Source organism: Coturnix japonica, chromosome 16 (assembly GCF_054131305.1).
Source record: "Coturnix japonica strain WE chromosome 16, WE-NBRP24, whole genome shotgun sequence".
Lineage (NCBI taxonomy): Eukaryota > Metazoa > Chordata > Aves > Galliformes > Phasianidae > Coturnix > Coturnix japonica.
This window is the reverse complement of record NC_140678.1, coordinates 4762964-4788246: the sequence shown is the minus strand read 5'-3', so window position 1 is coordinate 4788246 and position 25283 is coordinate 4762964. Positions and strand designations below refer to the sequence as shown.

The following is a 25283-nucleotide window of genomic DNA, read 5'->3' as shown; positions in this document are numbered from 1 at the left end:
ATTGCAGTGTTTTGGTTCTAGAAGAAAAACAATGCTGATAACACTGATGTTTACAGCTGCTGCTAAGCAGTGTTGTACAGCAGAGCCAAGGCCATGGCCAGTGGAGGGCAGATGGAACTGGGAGGGAACAAAGTGAGGTGAGATGACTGAAAGTGGCCAAATGGACATTCTGTACCACCTGACAGGAAGCAGAAATTGTACTTAAAGGGGTGGAAGTTCATCTCAGTCTCTTGACTGCCCAGGGCCCAGCTGGGCATCAGTCTGGTGGTGCTGAGTGTGTTCTTGTGCATCAGTTGTTACATACTATTCCATATAAATGGACATATTATGATAACTATTACACCTCTCCTTTTATCTCTCTTAGTAAATAGTTTCATTTCAACACACAAATTGTACTTTTTTTACCTATTCTCTTCCCTATCCCACTGATAAGGGGCAGTGAACAAAGCACTGTGTGCAGCTGAGCCACCAGCTGGGTTCAACCACCACTGACATTTTGGACATGTTGGGAGGCATATAAGTATCTGTGCATATATTTTTGCAACTGCATATATTATATATATGTGAAAATAAACTGTATGTAAACACAAACACACACACACACATATATAAATGTATATATTTATTTTATGTATGTAAATATATTTATATGCATATATTTTATGTGTATATAAATATATTTTTATGTACACATATATATACATAAGTATATATGGATGTCATATTCATAATCAGCGCATTTTCTCTGTCTTAGTAAATAGGTTTAACCCAACAAATTCTAAACCACAGCGCTGCCCTGAGTCCCTTACAGATCTCCTTAGAACTCCTGAAACTGACCCAGTCAGGCAGTGAAAAGCACCAGAAGATCTCGAGGTCTTCTCAGGGAGCAGCTCCTGAGGTATATTCCTTACACCAGCTTTGGAAGAGGCCTCCAGTTCTCTGGTCCTGCTCTGAAGTGGCCCTCATGTTTCGGCAGTGCCAAGAAGGAGACCTGCTCTGATACAGCTGTTCGTATTGCTGGCTACTGACTGTAGCAATGGAGTGCTGCTGTAGAGATTACAGGACAGTTGTGAGACACAAAAGACCTTCAGGACTGCACAAATGAGAGGACTTGAGGGCACTGTGGCAGTGTAACGAGGGCAGGAATGAAAAGATCATGTTGTGCTTCTGTCTGTGGCTGTAGCTCCCCCACACCCAGACAAGGTAGGAAGACAGAAGAGAAAAAGGAAAGTCTACTTTGAAAGCTTTTATTTAACTATTAACCTATTCAGGGAATCTGTTTCAATGTTTACACAAGCTCATAGAGGAAGAAAATGGAAAGTAGGTACGAAAGAAGATAAATAAATTGCAACTGTTTTTCAGATTACTGTATCACACATAAACAATCAAAGATGCATAAAAGATAAAGAACCATCACTGGGAATCGTGTGAGGAAGATGTGCACTTTATGGAAGCTGGAATAGTGCATATTGCAAAACCCTCCTGAGAACGTGCTTGATCTCCCTGTTCCTCATGCTGAAGATAATAGGGTTCGGTGTTGGAGGCACCACCGAGTACAGAACTGCCATCATCAGGTCCATGGATGGGGAGGAAATGGAGGAGGGCTTCTGGTAGGCAAAAAAGGCAGTGCTGACAACAAGGGAGACCACGGCCAGGTGAGGGAGGCACGTGGAGAAGGCTTTGTGCCGTCCCTGCTCAGAGGGCATTGTCAGCTCAGCCATGAAGATCTGCAGATAGGACACAACTATAAAAACAAAACACCCAAAGCCTAAACTGGCACTAAAAATGAGAAACACAGCTTCCTGAGGTAGGAGGCTGAGCAGGAGAGCTTGAGGATCTGGGGAATTTCAAAGAAAAACTGGTTCACAACATTCCCTTGGCAGAGAGGCAGTGAAAATGTACTGGCAGTGTGCAGCAGGGAATTGAGAACCCCAGTGCCCCCAGCAGCTGCTGCCATGGTGGCACAAGCTCTGCTGTCCATCAAGGTCCCGTAGTGCAGGGGCTTGCAGATGGCAACGTAGCAGTCATAGGACATGATGGTGAGAAGGGAATACTTTGCTGAGAGGAAGAAGAAAAAGAAAAAGAAGAAGAGCAAGTTAAAAAAAGGCAAGTTAGGTGAGAGTGCTCTTGGCACAAACCTTTACTGTTCCTTGTTGATATTCCTCCTGCTGTATAATCCTATCCTTCTTCTTTCTCTAAGAGAAATGTTGGTTCAGATCCATGGCCTAAGATTATTGTCCTGAGTTGGAGTATGGATGGAAGAGGAGAGGTCTCCGCCTGTGGGCTGTGGAGAAGGCAACCCTGAGCCACCCAGGTGGGTACACTGTAAAGTGGCAGGAGTGCTCAGATTTACTTTTAGAATGTGACATCTTGCTTAATATCTCTCCACATCATCTCCCTGGGCTTTCAGGTAACAGAGAGATGCTAAGGCAAAGATTTGCATCCTTCAGGGCAGCTCACAGCTTGGAAGGACATCTCTCTTAGTGAGAGAGCCAAGTGTCCTAATGATGGACTCTCATTAAAGAAATTCAGCTCATTCCCCAGCTTCACAGAATGTGTTGTCCACAGCCCTGAGCAGCCTCTCTCAGCCCATGTGCTGCAGAAGTAAATGAGCTCACGCTTGGAGAGATGCAGCTCTGCTCTGCTCGAGCTCTGGCTGCAGAGGAGGTGGTTCAAACCTGAATGGGATCAGCAAAGCTGATGCTCATTGTGTCCATCGAGCCAGGAAAGGCTGATGGAACACAAGGATGCTGCTCACAAACCTTCTCATTTCCAAAGCTACAGCACAGCAGTCTCAGTGCTATGTTAATATATACAGCTTGTCTCCCATTTCTCCGGTCATCCCTAACGTAATGGTAGGAAAATGAACAAAGGGCAGGAATTCCAATTTTTGTTCCTCTTTCTTGTAAAGTCCCTCTGCAATATCCCAAGCATGCAGTGCAGCTGTGAGCCTCCAGCCTCATGCAGCACCCTGAGCAGCAAAAGGCCCCTGTGCTGCTGAGGGTCTCCTTCCCCCTCCCCCCTGCCCCCTTCCCCCCAACACACATCTCCCTACAGCTACCTGGGCAGCTCACCAGGCAGGCTGAGTGCTGAGCCTGGCTGGCGGCTGAGTCCCTGACCCGGCACGCTGCCCTGGGATGCAGGGATCCTGGCTATGCAGGACACATTTACACTTCCATAGGGACGGGATTCAGCTGAATCCATTCAGGCATCTTATCCTGAGGTTGTAGTCCTGGCTCCTGGAGGGGACTCAGCTCCCTCCCATGCCTACCACACACCGAGCCGGACCAGCACTGACCACACATCGGGCCACAAGCAACTGATCCCCTGCATCCCTCCTCTTGCGCAGCCTTCTTTCTCCTCATTCACCATTCATTCCCATCTTTGCCTGTTGCAGTCACTCTCCAGTTATCAGCTCTCACTGAGTACATTTCCCTCTTGGATCCCCAATGCTAACCCCATACTGGCTGTACCTCCCACTCCCTGACGGAGCTGCCACCTGTGTCACACGGGTTGTGCTGCACTCATCATGCACACATCTCAGTGTCTGCTGTAAGATAAAATACCCTTAAATAAGACATAGGGGATCCACTCAGGGCTGAGACCCTAGAAATGCCCGCACTGCGGGAAGAGCTTCATCCGGTGCTCCATCCTCATTAACCATTGTCCAGTCCATGTGATGTTATTGACCCTGCAAGTGTCTCTGGTTGCAGGAAGAGTTTCTCTCTTGGCTGGCAGCTCATTTCTCATTGGAGAACCGTAATGCAGAGAAACCCTCAAGATGCTGGAGAGCCCAGGGATGAGGGAGACCCCAACCTTTCTCCCCACACAGGAAGAGTTTGCAAAGGAGATGCCATTGCTGGCACCCTCTGCAGAAGGGACTTAACCCAGGAGATTCAGCCGACCTTTCCTTGCTGCCCAAAGTTCTCTCACCATGCCTGCTTTCCTCTCTTGCTCTTTTTGATGCCATTTCCTAATGATGAAGCGGACGTGTAGGGCTGAGCTGTGTGTCTGTGTGCACGTGTTGCTCAGTCATTTCTGAGTGCACTAACGCATCCCAGAGAAGGGTCAGCAGAGCAGTAACGTGTCTCTTGGGGATTGGCTGAGAATCATCTGTAGTGGAAAGGGAAGGGGGTGAATAAAGTAGCTGAGAGCTGTTCTGGAGCTTTCTTTCTTCACTGTAGTCTTGGTTTTTTGCTCTTAAAATCAATGTCAGCGTGTGGAATGAGGAGAGGGGAAGGTGCAAGCAGGGTTTGGTTTTGGTGCCAACCCCAGCCCACTGCTTGCTTCTGGGGAAGGCCTTTCTTCCACACAACCCTATCATCCTTTCTAACCGTGCTGTATTTTGGTTCTACAGCTCTTCCTGAATGCTTTAACCAGGAGCTCAGAGCAGCTGTGAGACACTAAGCCTTGGTTGCCACCAATAAAACTACTAAGATTTCTCTCTTCCATAACACACCATCCATTACAGCTTGAAAGAGCAGCAGCCTGATGTACCCTATCTGATGACCAGCTGGCAAGCAGAGGGTCAGGGACAAGGTTCAGGGTTAGAGTTAGGTTTAAGCTCACAGTTAGGGCTGAGGGCTAGCACTAATGGTTTGATTTAGTTCTAGGTGCAGTGCTAGCACTTGAGTCAGTGTTAGGGCAAGGGATGTGATAAGGGTTGGTGTTTAGGAGAAAGAGCTTGAGTTTAGCTTGAAGTTTAGGACAAGAAAGGGTGAAGGTTGTACTTTAAGATACTTTAGGTATACTTTAGGGAGTTCAAGTTATGGGTTAGGAGTTAGGGATCGGGTTCAGATTAGATTACAGATTGTTATATGGGTTACAGTTAGTACTAGGCACCAATTCCCAGCTTTATTACATGGAGAAAAGCTATGTGAAGACACAGACGGATATTGTTAATGGACAGCAAAGGAAAACAAGAGGCATAGTTCTGTAAAATTAGATTTTATCAAGTCCAGGTTATATCCACTGAATCATAGAAACACTTGTGCTGGAAAGATCAGAAAGATGATCTAGTTCCAACCCCCCTGCTCTAGGCATGGCTGCCAACCACAAGACCAGACAGCCCAGGAACTCATCAAGCCTGGCCTTGAATGCCTCCCAGTAATGGGGCATCCACAAGTTCTCAGGGCAGCCTGTTCCAGTGCCTCAGCACACTCTGCATGAAGGATCTCTTCATAACCTCCAACATAAACCCCCCCTCTTTCACTTCACATCCATTTCCCTGTGAAAATGTCAGTCTCTCTCCCACCTTTCAAGTAAGCACCTTTCACATCCTGCAAGATTGCATTGAGGTCTTTCCGGAGTGTTCCTTCTCCAAGCTAAACAATCCCAACTTCAATATCTTTTGTCAGCCCTCTGATTATCTTTGTTGGCGCTCCAACAGGTCCACGTTTCCCCTGTGCTGGCTTTGCCAGGCCTGGGCACAGTGTACCAGATGGAGCCTTCAAAAGGCAGAGCAGCGGGGTGAAATTGCCTCCCTCTCATTGCTGGACACCCCTCTGTTGGTGCAGCCCAGGTTACCATTGGCCATCCAGGCTGCAAGAGCACAGTGCAGGCTCATGGCCGGCTCTTCATCCACCAGGGCCCTCAGCTGAATCCACTTTCCACAACAGAGAACCTCTGAGCAATAGAAAATATCTTCTCATTGTGTCAAACACAGATTTCCAGACCCCCCAAAACACTCACTGCCCACGTCCTTCTTGGCTGCTATTTCATCTCAGACATGATGGAGCTGTTGTGGTGCTGTGATTCCTGTTGTGGCTATTCCACATCAGAACATCATGCAAAGCAGTGGCAGTTAAAGAGTTCGTGTCCGGGTTCCAGTGTTACTGCCACTGGAGGCAGTTTGGGTTCCTGGAGAGTCATGGACTGACATCTCAGGGTAACCCCATGACAGAAGCATAAACTGAAATCACAAGCTGCCTAGAAAGAAGGAGGGAAAGGAACACAGTTAAAGGATTTGAGGGGAACAGAAGAAGCACAAGGAGTTAGAAAACACTGAAGATGCATTAAAGAAAGAAAACATACTAAAGGAATACAACAGAGCACAAGCTTAGAGTGGGATACATTAGGAGTCACCTGGGGAGAGAGACGGAATCAATGAATCTTTACTGCTGTGTAATCTGCGAATGCACTGATGACACAATTGAGAACATACAGAAGAGTTAGGCTACGTTGTGTGGTTTTAAGAGGAATAGATGGTGCCTACACTTATCCTGGGCTCACTAAAAGCCTCTACAAAGAGCAACCTCCCAAAGAGATCCTTTCACAATGATAATCAGCTCTAAAATGGGATCTAGGAGAGGTGGAGCTGGGCTCCACCCCTTTTGGTAGCACAGGAGATTACCTTCACCTGTACTCCTAGGCTTATTGTTTGCCTCAGGTGGTTAATCAGAGGTTCAGGCCGTGATTCAGCAGTTCCCATACAAGTAGAAAACATCCTTAGTAACAGTTTCCAAATGGCATCCTTCAGTGCCTGGTTCCGTACGCTGTAGATGAGGGGGTTCACTGCTGGAGGCACCACTGAGTACAGAACCGCCACCAACACATCCATGGCTGAGGAAGAGGTGGATTGGGGCTTCAGATAGGTAAAGAAGCCAGTGCTGACAACAAGGGAGACCATGGCCAGGTGAGGGAGGCATGTGGAAAAGGCTTTGTGCCGTCCCTGCTCAGAGGGCATCCTCAGCACAGCCCTGAAGATCTGCACGTAAGAAAGCAGAATGAACACAAAACATCCAAAAAACAAAGATGCACTGAGTGCCATAAGGCCGAGATTCCTGAGGTAGGGGTACGAACAAGAGAGCTTGAGAATGTGCGGGATCTCACAGAAGAACTGGTCCACAGCATTTCCTCGGCAGAGTGGCAGTGAAAATGTATTGGCAGTGTGCAGCAGAGCATTGAGCAAACCAGTGCCCCAGGCAGCTGCTGCCATGATGATACAAGTTCTGCCATCCAGGAGGGTCCTGTAGTGCAGGGGCTTGCAGATGGCAACGTAGCGGTCATAGGACATGACGGCGAGAAGGTAAAATTCAGCTGACAGCAAGAATGAAAACACAAAGAGCTGTGCAGCACATCCTGCATAGGAGATGGCCCTGGTGTCCCAGAGGGTGTTGGCCAAGGCTTTGGGGAGAGTGGTGGAGATGCAGCCCAGGTCGAGGAGGGCCAGGTTGAGGAGGAAGAAGTACATGGGGGTGTGCAGGCGGCGGTCGCAGGCTACGGCTGTGCTGATGAGGCCATTGCCCAGGAGGGCAGCCAGGTAGATGCCCAGGAAGAGCCAGAAGTGCAGGAGCTGCAGCTGCCATGTGTCTGCCAACGGCAGCAGGAGGAACTCGCTGATGGAGCTGCTGTTGGGCATCTGCAGATCATGGACATGGGGAATCACCCCAGGAGAAAGAAAGGCAAGTTAGGTGAGAGTTCTCTTGGCACAAACCTGTACCATTCCTTGGTGACCTTCCTCCTGCCATATAATCCTATCCTTTTTCTTTCTCTGAGTGAAAAGTTGGTTCAGATCCACAGCCTAAGATTATTGTCATGAGTTGGAATATGGATGGAAGAGGAGAGGGCTCTGCCCGTGGGCTGTGGAGAAGGCGACCCTGAGCCACCCAGGTGAGTACACTATAAAGTAGCAGGAGTGCTCAGTTTTACTTGTAGAATGTGATATCTCTCTGAGCATCTCTCCACATCATCTCCCTGGGATGATGCTCATTCTGTCCATCGATCCAGGAAAGGCAGATGGAACATGAGGATGCTGCTCACAAGCCTACTCATCTCCAAAGGTACAGCACAGCAGTCTCAGTGCTATGTCAAATTATACAGCTTCTCTCCCATTTCTCCTGTCATCCCTACCCTAACGGCAGGAAAATGAACAAATCATGCAGCACCCCAAGCAGCAAAAGGCCCCTGTGCTGCTGAGGGTCTCCTTCCCCCTCCCCCCTGCCCCCTTCCCCCCAACACACATCTCCCTACAGCTACCTGTTCAGCTCCTTGGAAAGGCTGAGTGTTGAGACTGGCTGGCGGATGAATCCCTGACCTGGCACGCTGCCCTGGGATGCAGGGATCCTGGCTATGCAGGACACATTTACACTTCCATAGGGATGGGATTCAGCTGAATCCATTCAGGCATCTTATCCTGAGGTTGTAGTCCTGGCTCCTGGAGGGGACTCAGCTCCCTCCCATGCCTCCCACAAACCCAGCCGGACTAGCACTGACTACACATCGGGCCACAAGCAACTGATCCCCTGCATCCCTCCTCTTGCGCAGCCTTCTTTCTCCTCATTCACCATTCATTCCCATCTTTGCCTGTTGCAGTCACTCTCCAGTTATCAGCTCTCACTGAGTACATTTCCCTCTTGGATCCCCAATGCTACCCCCATACTGGCTGTACCTCTCTCTCCCTGACGGAGCTGCCATCTGTGTCACACAAGTTGTGCTGCACTCATCATGCACACATCTCAGTGTCTGCTGTAAGATAAAGTACCCTTAAATAGGACATACCCTTTTGTGGACAGCGATCCTTGAAAACTTCATCTACAACACTGAGACCTCCCTAAGGAGCAGTTGAGGCTTTGAAGACTTGAGGGAAATGGCTCGTTAGGTCTTTCTGCATGGTAATGAGCCCCACAGCGTATGTGGTGTACGTGAACTTTGGGGTCCAAGAGAAGACTGCTGTAAGCAAATGACTGAGGTGCAGTCAAAATGCTGTTGAGAAATGTTAGAGGGTGTTGGAGCTGTAATTGGTTCCTGTGGGGTCATTACCAACAAAGCCTCTCCACAGCTGTATTCGAGCAGATAATTGGAGGCTGTGACTACAGGCAGGCCTTCATCTTTTTGCTTTGCACCACTACTATGGGGAAGTGGGCTACAAACTTCAGTTCCAGATGATGAGCACAGCATCAATAGATGGTAGCCTGACAATCACACCTGGTTTGACTGTGATGATGTTGGCTATTCTCTCTTCTCAGTTGGCAAAGCACAAAGAGAAGTTTGTTAGTGTCAGACTTTCACCCTTTATAATGCTACTATTGATGGAGGGTAGTAAGGGACACCAGACACTCCTTGAATAACTTCTCCTTTTGCAGTTTTTCATATACAGTCAGCTGGCCATGAAAACCACAGAGCCCATTGGGTATGTGCTACACCATGTCAATTTTTAGGAAGCCGGTGAAACATTAGGGCAAGTGAGGCTCTTCTTGCAATAGTCCTTTAAAAAATTAAGAATAATTGGTATTGCTGTCCAGGCTGAGTGGCTTATAGTAGACTCCCACAGTGACATCCACTTTATTTCCTTGTCCCTTAATCCGTATGAAAGTAGGAATCAGGTAAATAGGGCCCTTTCATGAAGATGAAGTATCCTAGGCTTTGGGGAATGTCAGAAGAAAAGGATCAGTAAGACACGTTGACATTGCTATAGTTACAATACAGCTGGGTCTATAGTTAAGACAATGCACCTGGGTATATACATAAGGGAAGGGTAGACAAAGGAACTGGTTTTGAACAGACTAAGTGACGGAGCTGGATCAAAGATGAGAGGTCAACCTGAGGAAGACTTCTGACTTCATCCCAAAGACCACCAGAGCGAGACCCCTGCTACAGACTGTGCATGCGTCAGTAGGAGGGACAGCATGTAAATGAGTTCCCGGAAAAACAATGAATATGTTAATGATTTCTTGGAAAACTGATGTGTCATGGTTTTGTAATTTTTTAATTTTGCTATCAGTATTCCACATCATAACATCATGTAAAGTGTGGATTCTTCTATTGAATGTGCAGTCCACAGAAGAAGACTACATATCCCAGAGAACAACAGGGGTAATGATAAGTCACGGGACCAGGATGCTATATAATCTTGTTCCCAGGCTGGAGTGCTCTCCTTCTCTCGAACTGCTCGGAGAGTGGGAAGCGTTCCAGCCGTGTCGCCTAGAGTTCACAGTAGGCCTCTCGGTTTTCGGGGACTCTCTCTCTCTGTTTTGTTCGATTTGTTAGCCTCAATTATATTATATTGTGTTATCTTGTATTTCGATATCATATTTAGTAAAATAAGTTTTTCCTCCTTAGATTGCCGCTGTTTTTATCCCATTCCCCTTTTCCCCTCCTTTCCGGGCCCCTGATGGGGGAGGGGAACGGGGTGGCTTCCCCTGTCACGGGCATAGGTAAATCTAAGTAACCCGTGTATGTATTCGCGTGCTCTATAACTTTCTAATGCTCCTGTCTATCAGTGCACATGACAGGAGGAGTGATCTGCCATGTGCCCAGTGCTGAATAAACACATACTTGCTTTATAACTTAATTCTGGTTATAGATTCTGATTCCGCATGTCAATTTTGGCCACCCAGACGGGACCATCTCTGCTTGGCTGTGGGACCAGCTTAGAGTGGGGACACCTTTGGAGCACCCCAATATTTCTTGGAAGGACTCCCCTTCCTCACCTGATCACTGTGGGAGCAGACAGGAACCATCCATCGTCGGAAAGGTATGTGTATGGGATAAGGGGAGCCCGTAAGCCATAAGGAGATGTCCTACGCAGGGTATAAGCAAAACGGTTGTCGCTTCCCCTGGACGGGTGAGCTCACAGATCTGGTTGGTTGCTAGCTGGGGTAGGAAAACTCCCTGGGAGTTCCTATAAAAGGAACCCATAAGTCATAGGAGGGGAACATAAGTCGTACGTGAGGAAAAGGTACCTTGTAGAATGATTTCTGGATTTCTGGGACCGTAGTAGCAGGAGCTACAGGTTGCCTTATTAATGTTATCAACTGTGAAAATCATAAGGTTGTGTTATTGCTGCTATTACCATCTATTTTTTATGGCCAGGTACCTTGTATTTGAGTAACTGCTATCAAAGCGCTTGAAACGTGGTCTGCAACTCTGACACAGTGAAGTGTGAAGCTGGCAGTGTGTGTGACTGAGACCCCTCAGAAGACCCCAGTAGACCTCAGTAGACCCAAGTAGACCCCTGAGTAGACCCCAGTAGACACCTAAGTAGACCCCAGTAGAACTCTCAGTAGAAACCCAGTAGACCCCTCAGTAGATACCAGTAGACCCCAGTAGACCCCTCAGTAGACCCCAGTAGGCTCCTCTGTATACCTTTCCGTAGACCCCTCAGTAGACCCCACTAGACCCCTCAGTAGACCCCAGTAAACCCCAGTAGATCTCTCAGTAGACCGCTCGGTAGACCCTAGTAGACCCATGTAGACCCCTCAGTAGACCCCAGTAGACACCTATGTAGTCCCCTCAGTAGACCTCTTAGAAGAAACCCAGTAGACTCAGTAGAACCCAGTAGGCCCCTCAGTAGACCCCTCATTAAGCCCCAGTAGACCCCAGTAGACCCTCAGTAGACCCCTCAGCAGACCCCAGTACACCCCAGTATACCCAAGTACAACCCAGTATTCCCCTCAGTAGACCCCAGTAGACACTTTAGTAGGCCCCTCAGTAGACCCCAGTACACCCCAGTCGACCTCTCAGTAGACCCCAGTAGAACCCTCATTAGACCCCAGTAGACTCCTCAGTAGACACCTCAGTAGACCCCAGTAGACACCTAAGTAGACCCCAGTAGACCTCTCAGTAGAAACCCAGTAGACCCCTCTAAAGAACCCAGTAGGCCCCTCAGTAGACCCCTGTACACCCCAGTAGACCCCTCAGTAAACCCCAGTAGACCCCTCTATAGAACCCAGTAGGCCCCTCAGTAGACCCTAGTACACCCCGTGACATATCCGCCAATTAACCCGAATTATCCTGGGACCCGACTGTCCGGGGGAGAAACACAAACATGGATGCCATGTCTTCTCTCAATTAATTGCTGCGTCACACTCCTTATATACCATCCTAAATCCCGCGCAGACACAGACATCTGCTACGCAAAACCTGATGCATGCGAGAGAACCTGTACACACACCTACCTAAACCCCCTGTTCACTAACTCTTAACCTACAGGCCTAACTCAGCTATTCTAGAACACTCCATCTACTCAGAACTACTGTATGCACTCATAAATCCTTACAACGACAACTTAGTACCCCAACAACCCTGGTAGACCCCTCAGTAGACCCCAGTAGACCCCTCAGTGTTCCCCATTAGACCCCAGAAGACCCCTCAGTAGACCCCAGTGCCTGTGGTGCTCATAGATGTGTGCAGCTGTGCCTGCAAGCTGTGGTAGACAACATCTGAGAGAGACACCTCCTTCCTGAGCATCAGCTGAGGGCCAGACAGGGCATGGGAGTATTCTTGGCCATCCTAAATGACATCAGATATTTGAGTAATGGGCACCTGAAAATGCAGCGTTATTCAGCTGACCAAAGGGAGACAGATCTTTCTCTGTTCCCAATCTATTGCAAATTCTAGAGCTTAAGGCATTCCAAAGCGGTGACTCAACTACATTCTTTCACCGATGACATGTTTGTTTGTTCTGGATTCATGTTTGAATGGCAGTTCCATGGGGTCTCCAGCACACCCCCAGCCAGCTGGCAAATGCAGCTGAGGACCTTCAGGACAGCCATGTGGCTGGTAGTGTCAGTGCTCACTGTACAACTGTGAGTCCCGCAAGGGGTCTTGTACCTGTGTGCCACCTTCTGAACACCAGTACCATGGTGTAGATGCAAGGCCCAGCCAGGCAAAATCAAAACATGCTTCTGGAATGGGATGCTTTCTGAAGAGTCTTTACACTAATGAGAGGACCACAAACATTCACTCAGCGAAGTCCAAATCACTGTGCATTTGCAGGCCTAGGGTCTTGTTTGGCTCACAGAGACATGGTGGGTTGATTCTCAGCTCTGTACTGTAGCAAATGGGGTACAGACTCTTCATGACGGATGGCCAAAGAAGATGAGGAAAGGCTGCTGCCTTTTCGTTGAATCACAAGGTTGGAAAGGACCTACAAGATCATCTACTCCAACTGTCCGCCCTTTACTATACCTACAGAAAAACACTAAACCGTATCTCCTAGCTCCCTATCCAGATGCTTCTTGAACACTGCCAGAGATGGTGACTCCACCACCTCCCTGGGCAGGCTATTCCAGTGTCTGACCAATCTCTGAGAGAAAAATTTCCCTCAGCACCTGAGGGTGGAGCCCGTCTGGTCCCATGGACTTGTGACAGTCCAGGTGGAGGAGGAGCTCTTTAAATGTCTCCACCTGAATCAATGGGGGTGTATTCTGCATTCCATCTCAGACATTCAGATCATGACATAAAGTGACCTGAGGACTACTGTTCTGCCCATTAAAGGTAGATATAAAAAAGGCATTGAGGACCTCAGCCTTCCCCTTATTCTCAGTGGTCACATTCCCTGCAGCATCAAGTAAGGAGTGGATATTTTCCTTGGTTCTCCTCTTACTCTTTATACATTTGTAAAAAGATTTATTATTTTCTTCCACTGAAGTAGCCAATCTAAATTTGAGCTGGGCTTTAGCCTTCCTAACTTCCTCCCTGCATACCTTAGCAACCTCCTTACAATCTCCCCATGTAGCCTGTCCCTGCTTCCAGAGGACATAGACTCCCTTTTTCTTCTAGAGTCTCAATAATAGATCCCAGTTCATCCACACCATTCTTCTTCCCCTGCGGCTCACATTGCGGCATTCAGGGACAGCTTGTTCTTTTGCCTTTAAGATTTCCATCTTGAGGAGTATCCAGACTTCTTGGACCCCTTTACCCCTAAGGTGGGACTCCCAAGGAACCCCTGCAACAAGTGTCCTGAATAGGTCAAAGTCCGCCCTCTGGAAGTTCCAGAGAGCAGTTTTACTAGTTGCCCTTCTGACATCTCCAAGAACAGAGAATTCTAGAATTTTGTGGTCACTCTGCCCAAGACAGCCCCCTGCCTTCACATCACCCACCAGTCCTTCACTGTTAGTGAAGAGCAGGTCTAGCAGGGCACCACCCCTAGTAGGCTCACGTACCAGCTGTGTAAGGAAGCATCTTCCACACACTCCAGAAACCTCTTGGACTGCTTCCTCTGCACCTTATTAAGTTCCCAGCCTATATCAGGGAAGTTGAAGTCTCTCATGAGAATGAGTGCTGGTGAACATGCAGCTTCTGCGAGCTCCTCGTAGAATGCCTCATCCATCTCTTCATCCTGATTAGGCGGTCTATAACAGACCCCCACCAAGATGTCACCCCTGAAGGCCTTTCCCCTGATCCTTACCCACAGACACTCCACTTTATCATTCCCAACCCCAAGCTCTTCAACTTCAAAACAGTCTTTAACATACAGGGCCACATCACCACCCTTTCTTCTTCGTCTATCCCTTCTGAAGAGCTTGTTACCATCTATCACAGCACTCCAGTCATGGGAGCTGTCCCACCATGTTTCAGTGATAGCAACCAGGTCATAGTTCGCCTGACAAACAGTTGCTTCCAGCTCCTCCTGCTTGTTGTCCATGCTGAGTGTGTTGGTGTATATGCACTTCAGCCGTGTCACCTGCCTCACTCCCATCTCAAGCTCTGTTGCCCTAGGCTCATTTCTTGTAAGCCCTGTTTCACTCCCTCCCCCACTCAAAGACAGATTAAAGCACTTTTGATCAGCCCCGCTAGCTCCTGAGCTAGGATTCGTCGCCCCCTTTGAGATATGGAGGCTCCATGGGCAGGCAGCAGGCCAGGAGCCGAGTAAACTGTCCTATGGTCAAAGAACCCGAACAAGGGAGGTGCTGTTGCCTCCACTGAGGAGGGAGAGGACTTGCAGAGAGATGTGGACAAGTCAGAGAAGTGGGTACCAGTTGGTACTAAGCACCAAGTGCATAAAGCATAACATGAACAAGTGCCTGATTGTGCACCTGGGTAGGGGCATATACCTGGACATACACACTGACTGGACATGGAACATTGGAGGGTCATCTGACGTAAAAGGATTGGGGGTCCTTCTCAGCATCAAATTGAATGTGAGTCAACAGTGTGCCCAGATATCCAGGAACGCCAACAATTCCCTGGAGTGCATCAAGCAAGTTATTGCCATCTTGGGTGAGGGAAAGGATTGTCCCTCTCAGCTTTGCACTGCTGCAACCTCACCTGGAGCACTGGGTGCTCTTCTGGGCACCACAGAACATAAAGGATGTCAAACTATGGGACGGTGTGCAGAGGAAGGCACGGAACTGAGAGATCTGAAGTTCAGAGTTTCATTGGGATTGACTGCTTGCTCAGACTGGACCCTTCTCAAACCCCACATCCTGTGATGACACACAGGGCCCACATGGGACATGAACTTGAGAGCATCCTTGCACCCCATACAGAGCCTGGGATCTTCTGTCCCATTGTCTCTCATTTAACATCATACAGACCTCCATTCCACTGCCTCAGGAAGGGTTCTGAGGTAACATGACAGACCAGATCTCCATGCCAAGGGTCTGGGGATCAGAGCTTGGCATGTCTATTTCGTAAGGCAAAGGAGGGGTTGCTTAGCATCAGAGCCACCATGCCAGTGCCTTTGCCTGGCTGTAGTCTTGGCTTCCAATTATCTGCTCTAACTAGTCCCTTGGGAAGCTTGCTTGTTATTGTTCCTCAGTGGGCCCATTAATACTCCAAGAAACTTCACTGTTACTTATGACTTTGTCTTGTTGAGCACTCTGTGCAAACTTCTCTCTGCACTGAAGGTTGAAGGACTCAGCAGCACATTTGCCCTGGGGCCCATTATAAACTAAAAAGTCTCTTGTGCCTTGTGCCTTCCTGTTCTCTTCTTCAGGTTTTCAGAACTTGTTCAGCAAAATGGAGAGATATCTGGAGAGCTTAAAAAAAGAATCTGGCAGACATTTATTGTCTATTTATTTATAGTTGGGTTTATACAAGTAGTTAAAGCAGCACTTTGCAACTGATATCAATCCAGGATGTCCCCAATGAGTTCTATTCTGTTTCTGTGTGGACAAAGTTCCTCCTCAACCTCACCACCCCATTTATTCTCACACTGGCCCCATGGGACTTGCATCCCTTTTCCTCACATCACTCTTCTCCTCTGCATTCACCTGCTGTGTTAAACCATCTTTGCACCAGCTGCCACTGGCTTTCCACAGAGAAACAGCTGCAGATGGAAAAGGAAAGATTTCTCCTTATTTTTGGCCAACAATGAGAAGGAAAGGTGATGCAATTGAATGAACAGTAAAACACATGTCCAAGCTGCATCTATTGAGGCTTGTCTATCACAGGGAATATTTGTACAAGAAATGAGTTAGACAGAGATAGGATGGGATAGATCAAATCACAGTGAAGGAGTAGACAACAGAGTCCTTCAGACTTGAGGTACTGAGAAAATTCCAGTAATCTCCCTGGGATAGAGCAGTGGTAGATTCCAAGCTTTAGTCAGAGGGCATTGGAACTGGCACCGCTGTCTGAAAACCCTGAACATGAAGGCAACTGTGTCCTGCAAACACAGTTCTTGAAAGCATTGTAATTAAAATGGGATAACAAAACAAAACAAAACAAAACAAAAATAAAAACAAAAAACAAAAAAACAACAGAAAATTCCATCAGAGACTCATATACACTACTCAAAATACAACAGGACTTGTGAAAATATCTCATTTGAGAGGGATTAACATATTTTCATTGATTTCTATCTTTGTCAATTACTTGTTTCAGTTTTACTGACATTTATGAACATCTTTTTAAGCTTACGACCACAAAATACATACATATAGATAGATAGATAGATAGATAGATAGATAGATAGATAGATAGATAGATAGATAGATAGATAGATAGATATCAGTTTGTGTCATGCACATGGCCTGATGCCCCTTTGACTTTCACAATTCCCACCAGACCTTCCATGCCTGAGATTATGAGATCCAGCAGAGAACCTCTCCTCTTTGGTTCCTCCATGGCTTGGTCAAGAAGCTGCCGTCTGTGCTATCCATGGATCTGCTGGATGGCAGATGACCTGCTGTGCTGTCCCTGCAGCAGATACTGGAGTGAAAAAGGCTCCCAAAAGGGACAAGGGCAGGACAACATGAGAATCCCATCTGTCTGCAGAGGGCATCTTCCACTCGCTCTCCCTGATCAGGAAGCTGGGAACAGACACTATCAGTCTCCTCTGTTTGCCATTTCCAGTAGCTCTGACTTGGCTGCTCTTCCATCCCCAGGCAGATCTCAGTGCACTCTCACAAAGGACAGTCGCCCTTCCTTGTCTCCTCGCCCATCCATCCTAAAGACTCTGGTATCCCCCTTGCGCTACAGTGCCATTGTGGAAGCCATTCAACTGTGTCCCTGTGCTCCAAACAGGAGCTCAGGCCTGCAGCTGTACCAAGATCACTGGGTTATTTCGTGTTGGAGTTTGCATTAGTGCAAAACCACAGAAGTAAACATCCTAATTGGAAAGCATCATTGACAGAGCCAGACTGGATAGGTCATCTATGGTGTTAGTGTGCAGAAGGTGGCACAGAGGCATTAGACCAATCGTGGTTCTTGGAGTTGACGTAGCAGCAAGGACACTCCTCGTGCATGGATTTCCTGAAGGCCCTGTGCTGCATTTGCAGCTGCATGTGAGTGTGGTGGAAAAGAACTGACATGACACTAGGCTGCTTCTGATGCCATTCACTTGAGAGCCCACAGAAAACCAAACTTTTTTCTGTTGAAGAATAAAGATGTGTGATAGCTTTGTTTGACTTGAGCTTCAGAAGATGCAGCAGATGGAGAAAAGAGGAAGATCTGGCTCTTCTTTTGTGAGCTCATCCATTTAGTCAGGTGAGTAACTCTGCGTGCTCCATGGAGATGGGTGGTAAACGCACTTTGAGGTGCCATAAATGCTGGGTCCTGTTATCATTTAGGATGGTCAAGAATACCTCTGCACCCTCTCTGCCCTGCAGCTTATGCTCAGTATGGAGGTGTCTATCTCAGGGATTTCCCACACAGTTTACAAGCACTATCACACATCCAGGAGGACCCCAGACATTTTGGGCATCACGCAGTGTCTGCGTGAGAGCAAGTGACTCCCTGCTGAAGGACCGAGGACTCAGAGCAGGAGCTCACATGCAGGAAACTCCTTGGGCACATCTGAGCTGAAAAAGAGGAATCTCATCTCCTGTGAGTCCAAGAGGAGCTGAATCCCATTTCAGCCCCAGGGTTTGTATTTGGAATGAGTTGCCTACAGTACCTCAGCTGGATCACTAATCTGCCTGATTGTTATTCTGCACTTCTTCAGTAGCCTGACATTTGGCTACTTGGGCATCTACATGACACACATTTATAACCATATTCTTTCTTCAGGCAGCAATGTCCTTCCACAGTACAGCAGCCCAAATAGGTTTCCCTCTCTGCTGCCAGTTATTTTGTTCCCACTGTTGTAACCATATCCACAAAGCATTTGCTGCCTTCCATGAGCTTCTGTAAAAATTGAAACATTGGCCACCTCTCCCATTCAGCAACATCTAAGGCCAGCAGGACAACCTTTACCTCTCAAACTGACTTGATTCTCCTTTTCCTTCGGTGGCCTCTGCAACCTGTTGTGTGGGGCTCCACACAGCAGCTTTCAATTTGTGATGCTTCCCTACAATACGACATGATCCATCAGTGAACAGGGCATATTAATTTTCATTTTCTGATGGTTTGTTGTATGGTGGGGCCTCTTTAGCACTTGACACCTCTAGATAATGTCACCAAATGTGCAGCACACAGAAGAGTACTACATATCCCAGAGAACATCACGGTCAGAGATGAGTCATGGGACCAGGACACTATATTATCTTACTCCCAGGCTAAACTGACCTCTCTTTGAATCCTGGCAGACAGGGGGAGCGTGTTGGAGCCTTCCAACTGTTTCACCTAGAGTTACAGTAGGCCTCTCGGTTTTGGGACTCATTCTCTCTCCAGCCCTGATCCAACCCCCCCTTTCCTTGTCTGGGTGCCCTTTTTGTTCCATTGAACACTCTCTGTTAAGACCCCCCATATGTCTGGAATAAGTCACTGACCACTGGATGGTTAATTCATCAGATTTCAAAGCACAGTCATGATGCTGTTGTCTTTCAGGAGCTGTTGGCCATGAAGATACAGGGACATGTCAGGGGCCACAAGTGGGAAGAATAAAAATGACATAATCTTCTGCTGAGCTGGGCTGGGCTCCTGGGATGCAGGGAGGTCATAAAAGTGGGCAGTGCTGTAGAGAGACAGCTGTGCCCAGGAGCAGCTCTTCGGCAAAGCACAGCCTGCAGCTGACAGAAGAGAGGAGAGAAATTGGAGAGAGCTTACAGAATGTGTGAAGTCTGTGAGATCACTGAAGGAGCATTGCTCACAGACCACAACACGGTAAGTCTCTTGCAGTAGGTAATGTAACTGCTTTTAATAGAGTGTTATATTAATGTGGGGCATCCCATAGAAGACATGGCTGCAGGCACTGCATGTTTCTGTACTGTGGAAAAAGCCTTCTACTTTAACTGAAGGCTTCTGTGCTGCAGCATCACAGCACAGCCCTGATGGCTGCGTGTCCCAGCACGGCTGCAGGCTGTGCAGCCGGGGCTGCAGGCAGGTGCCCAGGGCTGTCCTGCAGAGCAGGGTCCCTGCTGTGCCCCAGGGGCTGTGTGCCGGGTATGGGACTCTGCCGCCTGCCAGTCTCAGCACTCAGCCTGCCCGGCAAGCAGCCCAGGGTGCTGTGGGAAGAAGTGTGGTGTGGGGGGAAGGAGCCCCCCAGCAGGGCATGTGCTGCCACAGCTGCTGCCTGGGGCAGGGGGATCACAGCTCCACTGCACAACTGATTGTTTCTGAGGGCCCTTTTCAGGAGGAGAGCAAAGGCAGGGATTTTCCATTTCCTGTTCAGAGGGAAGGCAAAAAGTATTGGAGGCAGAAATCTAAAAGGGGCAGTCAAATTTAAACACAGCTCTGACATTCCTGATTTTTTTTTCAGTTTATTGCTTGTTTAGTGAGCAGTCACACATGATGTGCTTTCAGGTTCTCCTCTCTCAAAGGATGATATTAGTTGAAATCACAGCATTTTCTGTTGACCTGAATAATGCACTTATCCTGCAAACAGGCAGGTTTCTCTTACAGATATTGAAAGGCGCAGAGGTTGGGTCTGGGTTCTTTAAGAGCAGCGGAGGTAAAGTTATGAGACATGAAACTGATGAAAATATCCAGGGAGATGGGGTTAGATTAGAATAGCAAAGGAAGGTTAAAGCTCCATATGCTTCTTCTGCTTATGGAACGTTGAACTTCATGAAATTAAATGCAAGTTGTGGTGCTAAATGAATATTGTTATAGGAGAATTTAAATGTTTCATAGTATCGTAGTAGGAATGGCTCTGAGAATGGTCTTTACTTGTCATTATCTTCTGATACAGGACTCCAAAGCCAAGAACAACAGCGGATGCCCAACAGCAGCTCCATCAGTGAGTTCCTCCTGCTGCTGTTGGCAGACACGTGGCAGCTGCAGCTCCTGCACTTCTGGCTCTTGCTGGGCATCTACCTGGCTGCCCTCCTGGGCAACGGCCTCATCAGCACAGCCGTAGCCTGCGACCGCCGCCTGCACACCCCCATGTACTTCTTCCTCCTCAACCTGGCCCTCCTCGACCTGGGCTGCATCTCTACCACTCTCCCCAAAGCCATGGCCAACGCCCTCTGGGACACCAGGGCCATCTCCTACACAGGATGGGCTGCACAGCTCTTTTTCTTTGTCTTCTTCATCTCAGCAGAGTATTTCCTTCTCCCCATCATGTCCTATGACCGCTATGTTGCCATCTGCATGCCCCTGCACAACGGGACTCTGATGGACAGCAGAACTTGTGCCACCATGGCAGCAGCTGCCTGGGGTGCTGGGGTTCTCAGTTCCGTGCTGCACACTGCCAGTACGTTTTCACTGGCTCTCTGCCATGGGAATGTGGTAAACCAGTTTTTCTGTGAAATCCCCCAGATCCTCAAACTCTCCTGCTCAGCCTCCTACCTCAGGGAAGTTGTGATTATCATTTTTAGTCTAAGTTTAGCCTTTGGGTGCTTTGTTTTCATAGTTGTGTCCTATGTGCAAATCTTCCTTGCCGTGCTAAGGATGCCCTCTGAGCAGGTAAGGCACAAAGCCTTCTCCACATGCCTCCCTCACCTGGCCGTGGTCTCCCTGTTTCTCAACACTGCCTTTTTTGCCTACCTGAAGCCCCTCTCCACTTCTTCCCCACTTCTGGATCTGATGGTGGCACTTCTGTACTCAGTGGTTCCTCCAACACTGAACCCTATTATCTACAGCATGAGGAACAGGGAGATCAGGCATGCTCTCAGGAAGGTGTTACAATATGAACTATTCCAGCTTCCATAGAGAGCACATTTTCACCACACAATTCTCTGTGATGGTTCTTTCTGTTTTAGGCTAATTAGATTTTTTGATTGCTTATGATAGAGTAACCTGCAAAAACTGTTGCACTTTATTTCACTACTTCTTTCCAATAATATTTCCATTTTCTCAGTCCAAGAGCTCATGAAAACATGGAACCCGATTTTCTGAATAGTTTAAGAGATAAATAAAAAAGCTTTAAAAATAGACTTTTCCTTAGCTCTTCTCTCTTCCTACCTATGTGTGTCTGGGGGAGGTACAACCATGGACAGCTGTACAATGTGCTGTTTTCTTTGCTGCTCTCTATACACTGCCACAGTGCTCTCAAGCCCTTGCATTTGTGCAGGCCTGAAGTTCTTGTGTGTCTCACAACAGTCCTGTTGTCTCAACAGCTGCACTCCAGGACAGCAGTCAGTAGTCAGTAATGTGAACAGCTCTGTCAAGTTTGGCTATTTTTTCAGCCCTGTCATGGAGTTATCTAAATCAATCTATGTCCATGACAGGGGGGCAGTAGGCCTGTGGGTCCCCTTGTCCCCAACAGATGGGAAGGGAAAAGGGAAAGGGGTAGGGAAATGGGAGCTAGGCTCAAGGAAACAAACAGAGCAGTGTCAATGACATAAAAAGGAAAACTTATTTACTAAATATGATATGTGGAATACCAATAGGAATAATTAGAAAACCATGACATTCCACCTCTTATTCTACATCACTACATCATGCTTAGAAAACATATCTATATACAAATGAACAATAATTAAAATGCATTAAACACACAGGTCTATATACATATATATACATAGAATTACTGACTGCACTCCCCCAACATCAGATTCCCTTGTGGTACACACTGAACATCACCATAGTTCTGCACCACCTGCCAGGTGCACCCATCTCCCTGGGCACAAACAGTTCCAAGGAGAGGTTTGCCCTTTCCAGAGGCTGGAAGGACCCAAACAGCTTTTTCCAGCATGTTCTTTACATGTACTACAGCGAACTTATCTCCCTCTACAGTATGAAGGGGGCTGGATTGTCTAGGACCATCATGACTGACAGATCCTCTAGTATTGACCAACCAAGTGGCTTCTGTCAAATGCTTCTCCCTGTGTTTAAGTGTTCCACCACCCACTGCTTTCAACATAGTTTTCAACAACCCATTGTATCATTCAGTTTTACCAGAAGTTGGTTCATGGTATGGGTTATGATAAATCCACTCAATGCCATGATTTTTGGCCCAAGTATTTATGAGGGATTTTTTGAAATGTGTCCCATGATCAGACTCAGTTCACTCTGGGTTGCCATGTCATGACAGGACTTATTTCTAAAGACCCAATATGGTGTTTAGAGTGGTAGCATGGGGTACTGCATATTTTTCAAGCCACCCAGTGGTTGCCTCCACCATAGTAAGCACATAACAGCACTGAGAGATTGTGGCAAGGTGATATCATCAATCTGCCACGCCTCCCCATATTTATACTTTTGCCAACACTGTTCCTCCCAGAGAAGTTTTAATCCTCTTGGCTTGCTTAATTATGGCACATGTTTCACAGTCATGAATAATCTGCACAATAACATTCATAGTTAAGTTCGCCCCTTGGTCTCTAGCCTACTCATATGTCGCATCTCTTCCTTGATGGCCTGAGGTCTAATGGGCCCATCGAGCTAGAAACAATTCACCCTTGTTCTTCCAGTCCAAGTCTATTTGAGCCACCTTAATTCTGGCAGCTCGATCTACCTGATGGTTTTTTTATTGTTCTTCAGTAGCCCAACTCTTGGGCATGTGAGCATCCACACAGTGCACCTTTACAGTATCACAGTATCACAGTCTCGTGAGAGTTGGAAGGGACCTTAGAGATCATCGTGTCCAACCCCTGGGATTCGAGCCCCTGTGTAGCAGAACGGCACTTCTACCACTTGTGCCACAGGGGGGATTCGAACCCGGGCCCTCCAGTGTTGCAACACAGCATTCCTACCACTATGTTACCAGGGCACACTTTACAACTTTATCTTTTGTTCTGGCAGCAATGTCTTCCCACAGTTCAGCAGCCCAAATAGGTTCACCCCTCCACTGACAGTTACTTTGTTCCCAGTGCTTTTACCACCCCCATAAGGCATTTGCCACCATCCATGCCACCATCAGGCCTCGGGTCTCTCCTGAGGCTCTTTGCCACAAACTCCAAGTGGGACCTTTCTCTCCAGCAGCAGTGTAGAGGATGTTCTTTACATCCTGTCCCATCTGTATTGGCTCCGGGGCCACGGCACGGGCTATCTTCTATTAAGTCTGTTCAAAAGCCTGCTGCTGCTTGGGGCCTCGTGTATAATCATTTTTCTTCTACAGCAACTGAAAAATGGGGCTCACTATGGATCCATAGTAGAACATGCATTCTCCAAAAGCCCAATATGCCCAGATAAGACCATGCCTCTTTCTTGTAAGTGTGTGGAGACATGAGAGTGATTTTGTCGATCACATCTGTAGGGATGTGACTACGTCCATCTTGCCACTTTATAGCTAGGAACTGAAATTCCTGACAGGTTATTTCACTTTGCTTTGCTTTATAGCAAAACCAACTTTTGGAAGAGTTTGGATTATTTGCTCTCCTTTTGTGAAAGCTTCTTCTGCTATGTCGCCCCACACAACCACGTCATGAATGTACTGCAGGTGCTCAGGAGCAACACCCCGTTCTAGTACAGTTTGGACCAACCCATGGCAAATGGTTGGGCTGTGTTTCCACCCACTAGCTAGAAAGAAACATGGTCTTTTCTGGGTGAAGTTTGCTTTTGAAGAATGCATTTATTTTTACTTTTTACAAAATCCATAACAGAGAGCTCCACTGATTGTCAGAGATGTTTAGTAACCATCAGAAGACTTCACTGATCAAGAGAGGGTGTCACTGGTCATCAGTTAGGAGATATGACGTGTCCATGGGAGGGGATATGCAGACCTTCCTCTGGGTGATGGGGTAGGGGGTAGGGGCACTGACACAAGGGGACTAAAGCAGACCCAAAGGAGGGACAAGTGGCTGCAATAAGAAGGGGGATAAAAAGATGTTGATGTAGTCGCATGTGTCCATGCAGAGGTGGACCAAAGGGTAAAGGGTTTAGAAGAAACTGTATGAAGGAGTTGAGAGAGAGCTGAGGGTGGGTAATGGGGCTGCATGGCATCAAGAAGAGCTCCTCCTTTAGGATTTTGGAGCAGATAATGAGAGAGGGTGGGGAAGCCCAAAGGCATGCAGGACATGGTGTGCATGGCATGGAGCTAGGGAAGCCTCCCAGCACTTTGAGGTGGCCACTGCCAGTCAGTGGCCAAGGCATGGCACTTTAGCCTGCTCAGACCCAACTACCACTTGTTGCCTCCTTACTCTGCCCATTACCCACCCACATCTGGAGGGAGTCCAACAGCAGCCTTGGGGCTGCAGAGGTGTTCCCAAATCCCAGGGAAACCGAGAGAACAGCAACACAACCTAGCCCCATCCTTGCACTAGAATCACCCAAGTCACCCATCCAGGAAGGGCAACAGCAACAGGTGGTGGCACCTGGGGAAGAAAAGCCGTGGGGAAGCCATGAGGGAACTGTGAGTCTGGGGGATCATAGGGTGATCCCATCCAAGCAGTCTGGTTGGTCCCAGGGCTGTCCCCACCCCCATGGCTGCCAAGGTCTGTGTGCGCCTCAGCCCATGGAGGAACCCAGGGCTGGGGTTGGACATAGGGACAGGGCAGGGGATTGGGGGACCCAAAGGAGTGGAATAGAGGTGCCAACAGACTTGGGGGTGCCAAATAGAGAGAAGCAGGGATCTCAAAGAGAGGAGAATAAGGGAAAAAGAAACACAGAGGGTTGGGGATCTAAAGAGATGAGAATTAGGTTGCTGAAGAAAGGAGATCTGCTGGTGCCAAAAGGATGGGATATGGGGTTCCAAAGAGAGCATTTTGAGCCACCAAGAGATGGGATTTAGGGGACCTAGAGAAAAGATGAGTGCAAATTGAAGCAATTTGGCTGTGCCAAGTAGAGGGGTGGCCTCTTCCAGGCAGGAACAGACCCCATCTGCTCCTGCATAGCTCCCTGCAAGGCCGCCC

At 47.9% G+C, this 25283-nt stretch overlaps 1 protein-coding gene and 1 long non-coding RNA gene across 2 annotated transcripts in view; both read right to left on the bottom strand.

Annotated features, from left to right (window-relative positions):
- LOC146758216 (uncharacterized) overlaps positions 1-24743 on the bottom strand; it is a 233032-nt gene extending 208289 nt beyond the window's left edge. Inside the window, exon 1 of the long non-coding RNA XR_014934945.1 lies at positions 24711-24743. This is a non-coding gene — a long non-coding RNA (uncharacterized LOC146758216). The remainder of the gene's footprint in view (positions 1-24710) is intronic.
- LOC107307261 (olfactory receptor 14J1-like) lies at positions 1446-7360 on the bottom strand. Its single transcript, XM_085517943.1, has 2 exons — positions 6648-7360; positions 1446-1668 (listed from the first exon to the last, which is right to left on the bottom strand). The coding sequence occupies exons 1-2, from the start codon at positions 7358-7360 to the stop codon at positions 1446-1448; spliced, it is 936 nt and encodes a 311-aa protein (XP_085374069.1).
- Positions 24744-25283: the final 540 nt, after the last annotated feature.

Coding starts and splice junctions, on each gene's coding strand:
- LOC107307261 (XM_085517943.1), bottom strand. CDS start 7,360: ATGCCCAACAGCAGCTCCATCAGCGAGTTCCTCCTGCTGCCGTTGGCA. Junction 1,669..6,647: donor CGGCACAAAGCCTTTTCCAC/ATGCCTCCCTCA, acceptor AGCCTTCTCCAC/GTGCCTCCCTCACCTGGCCG.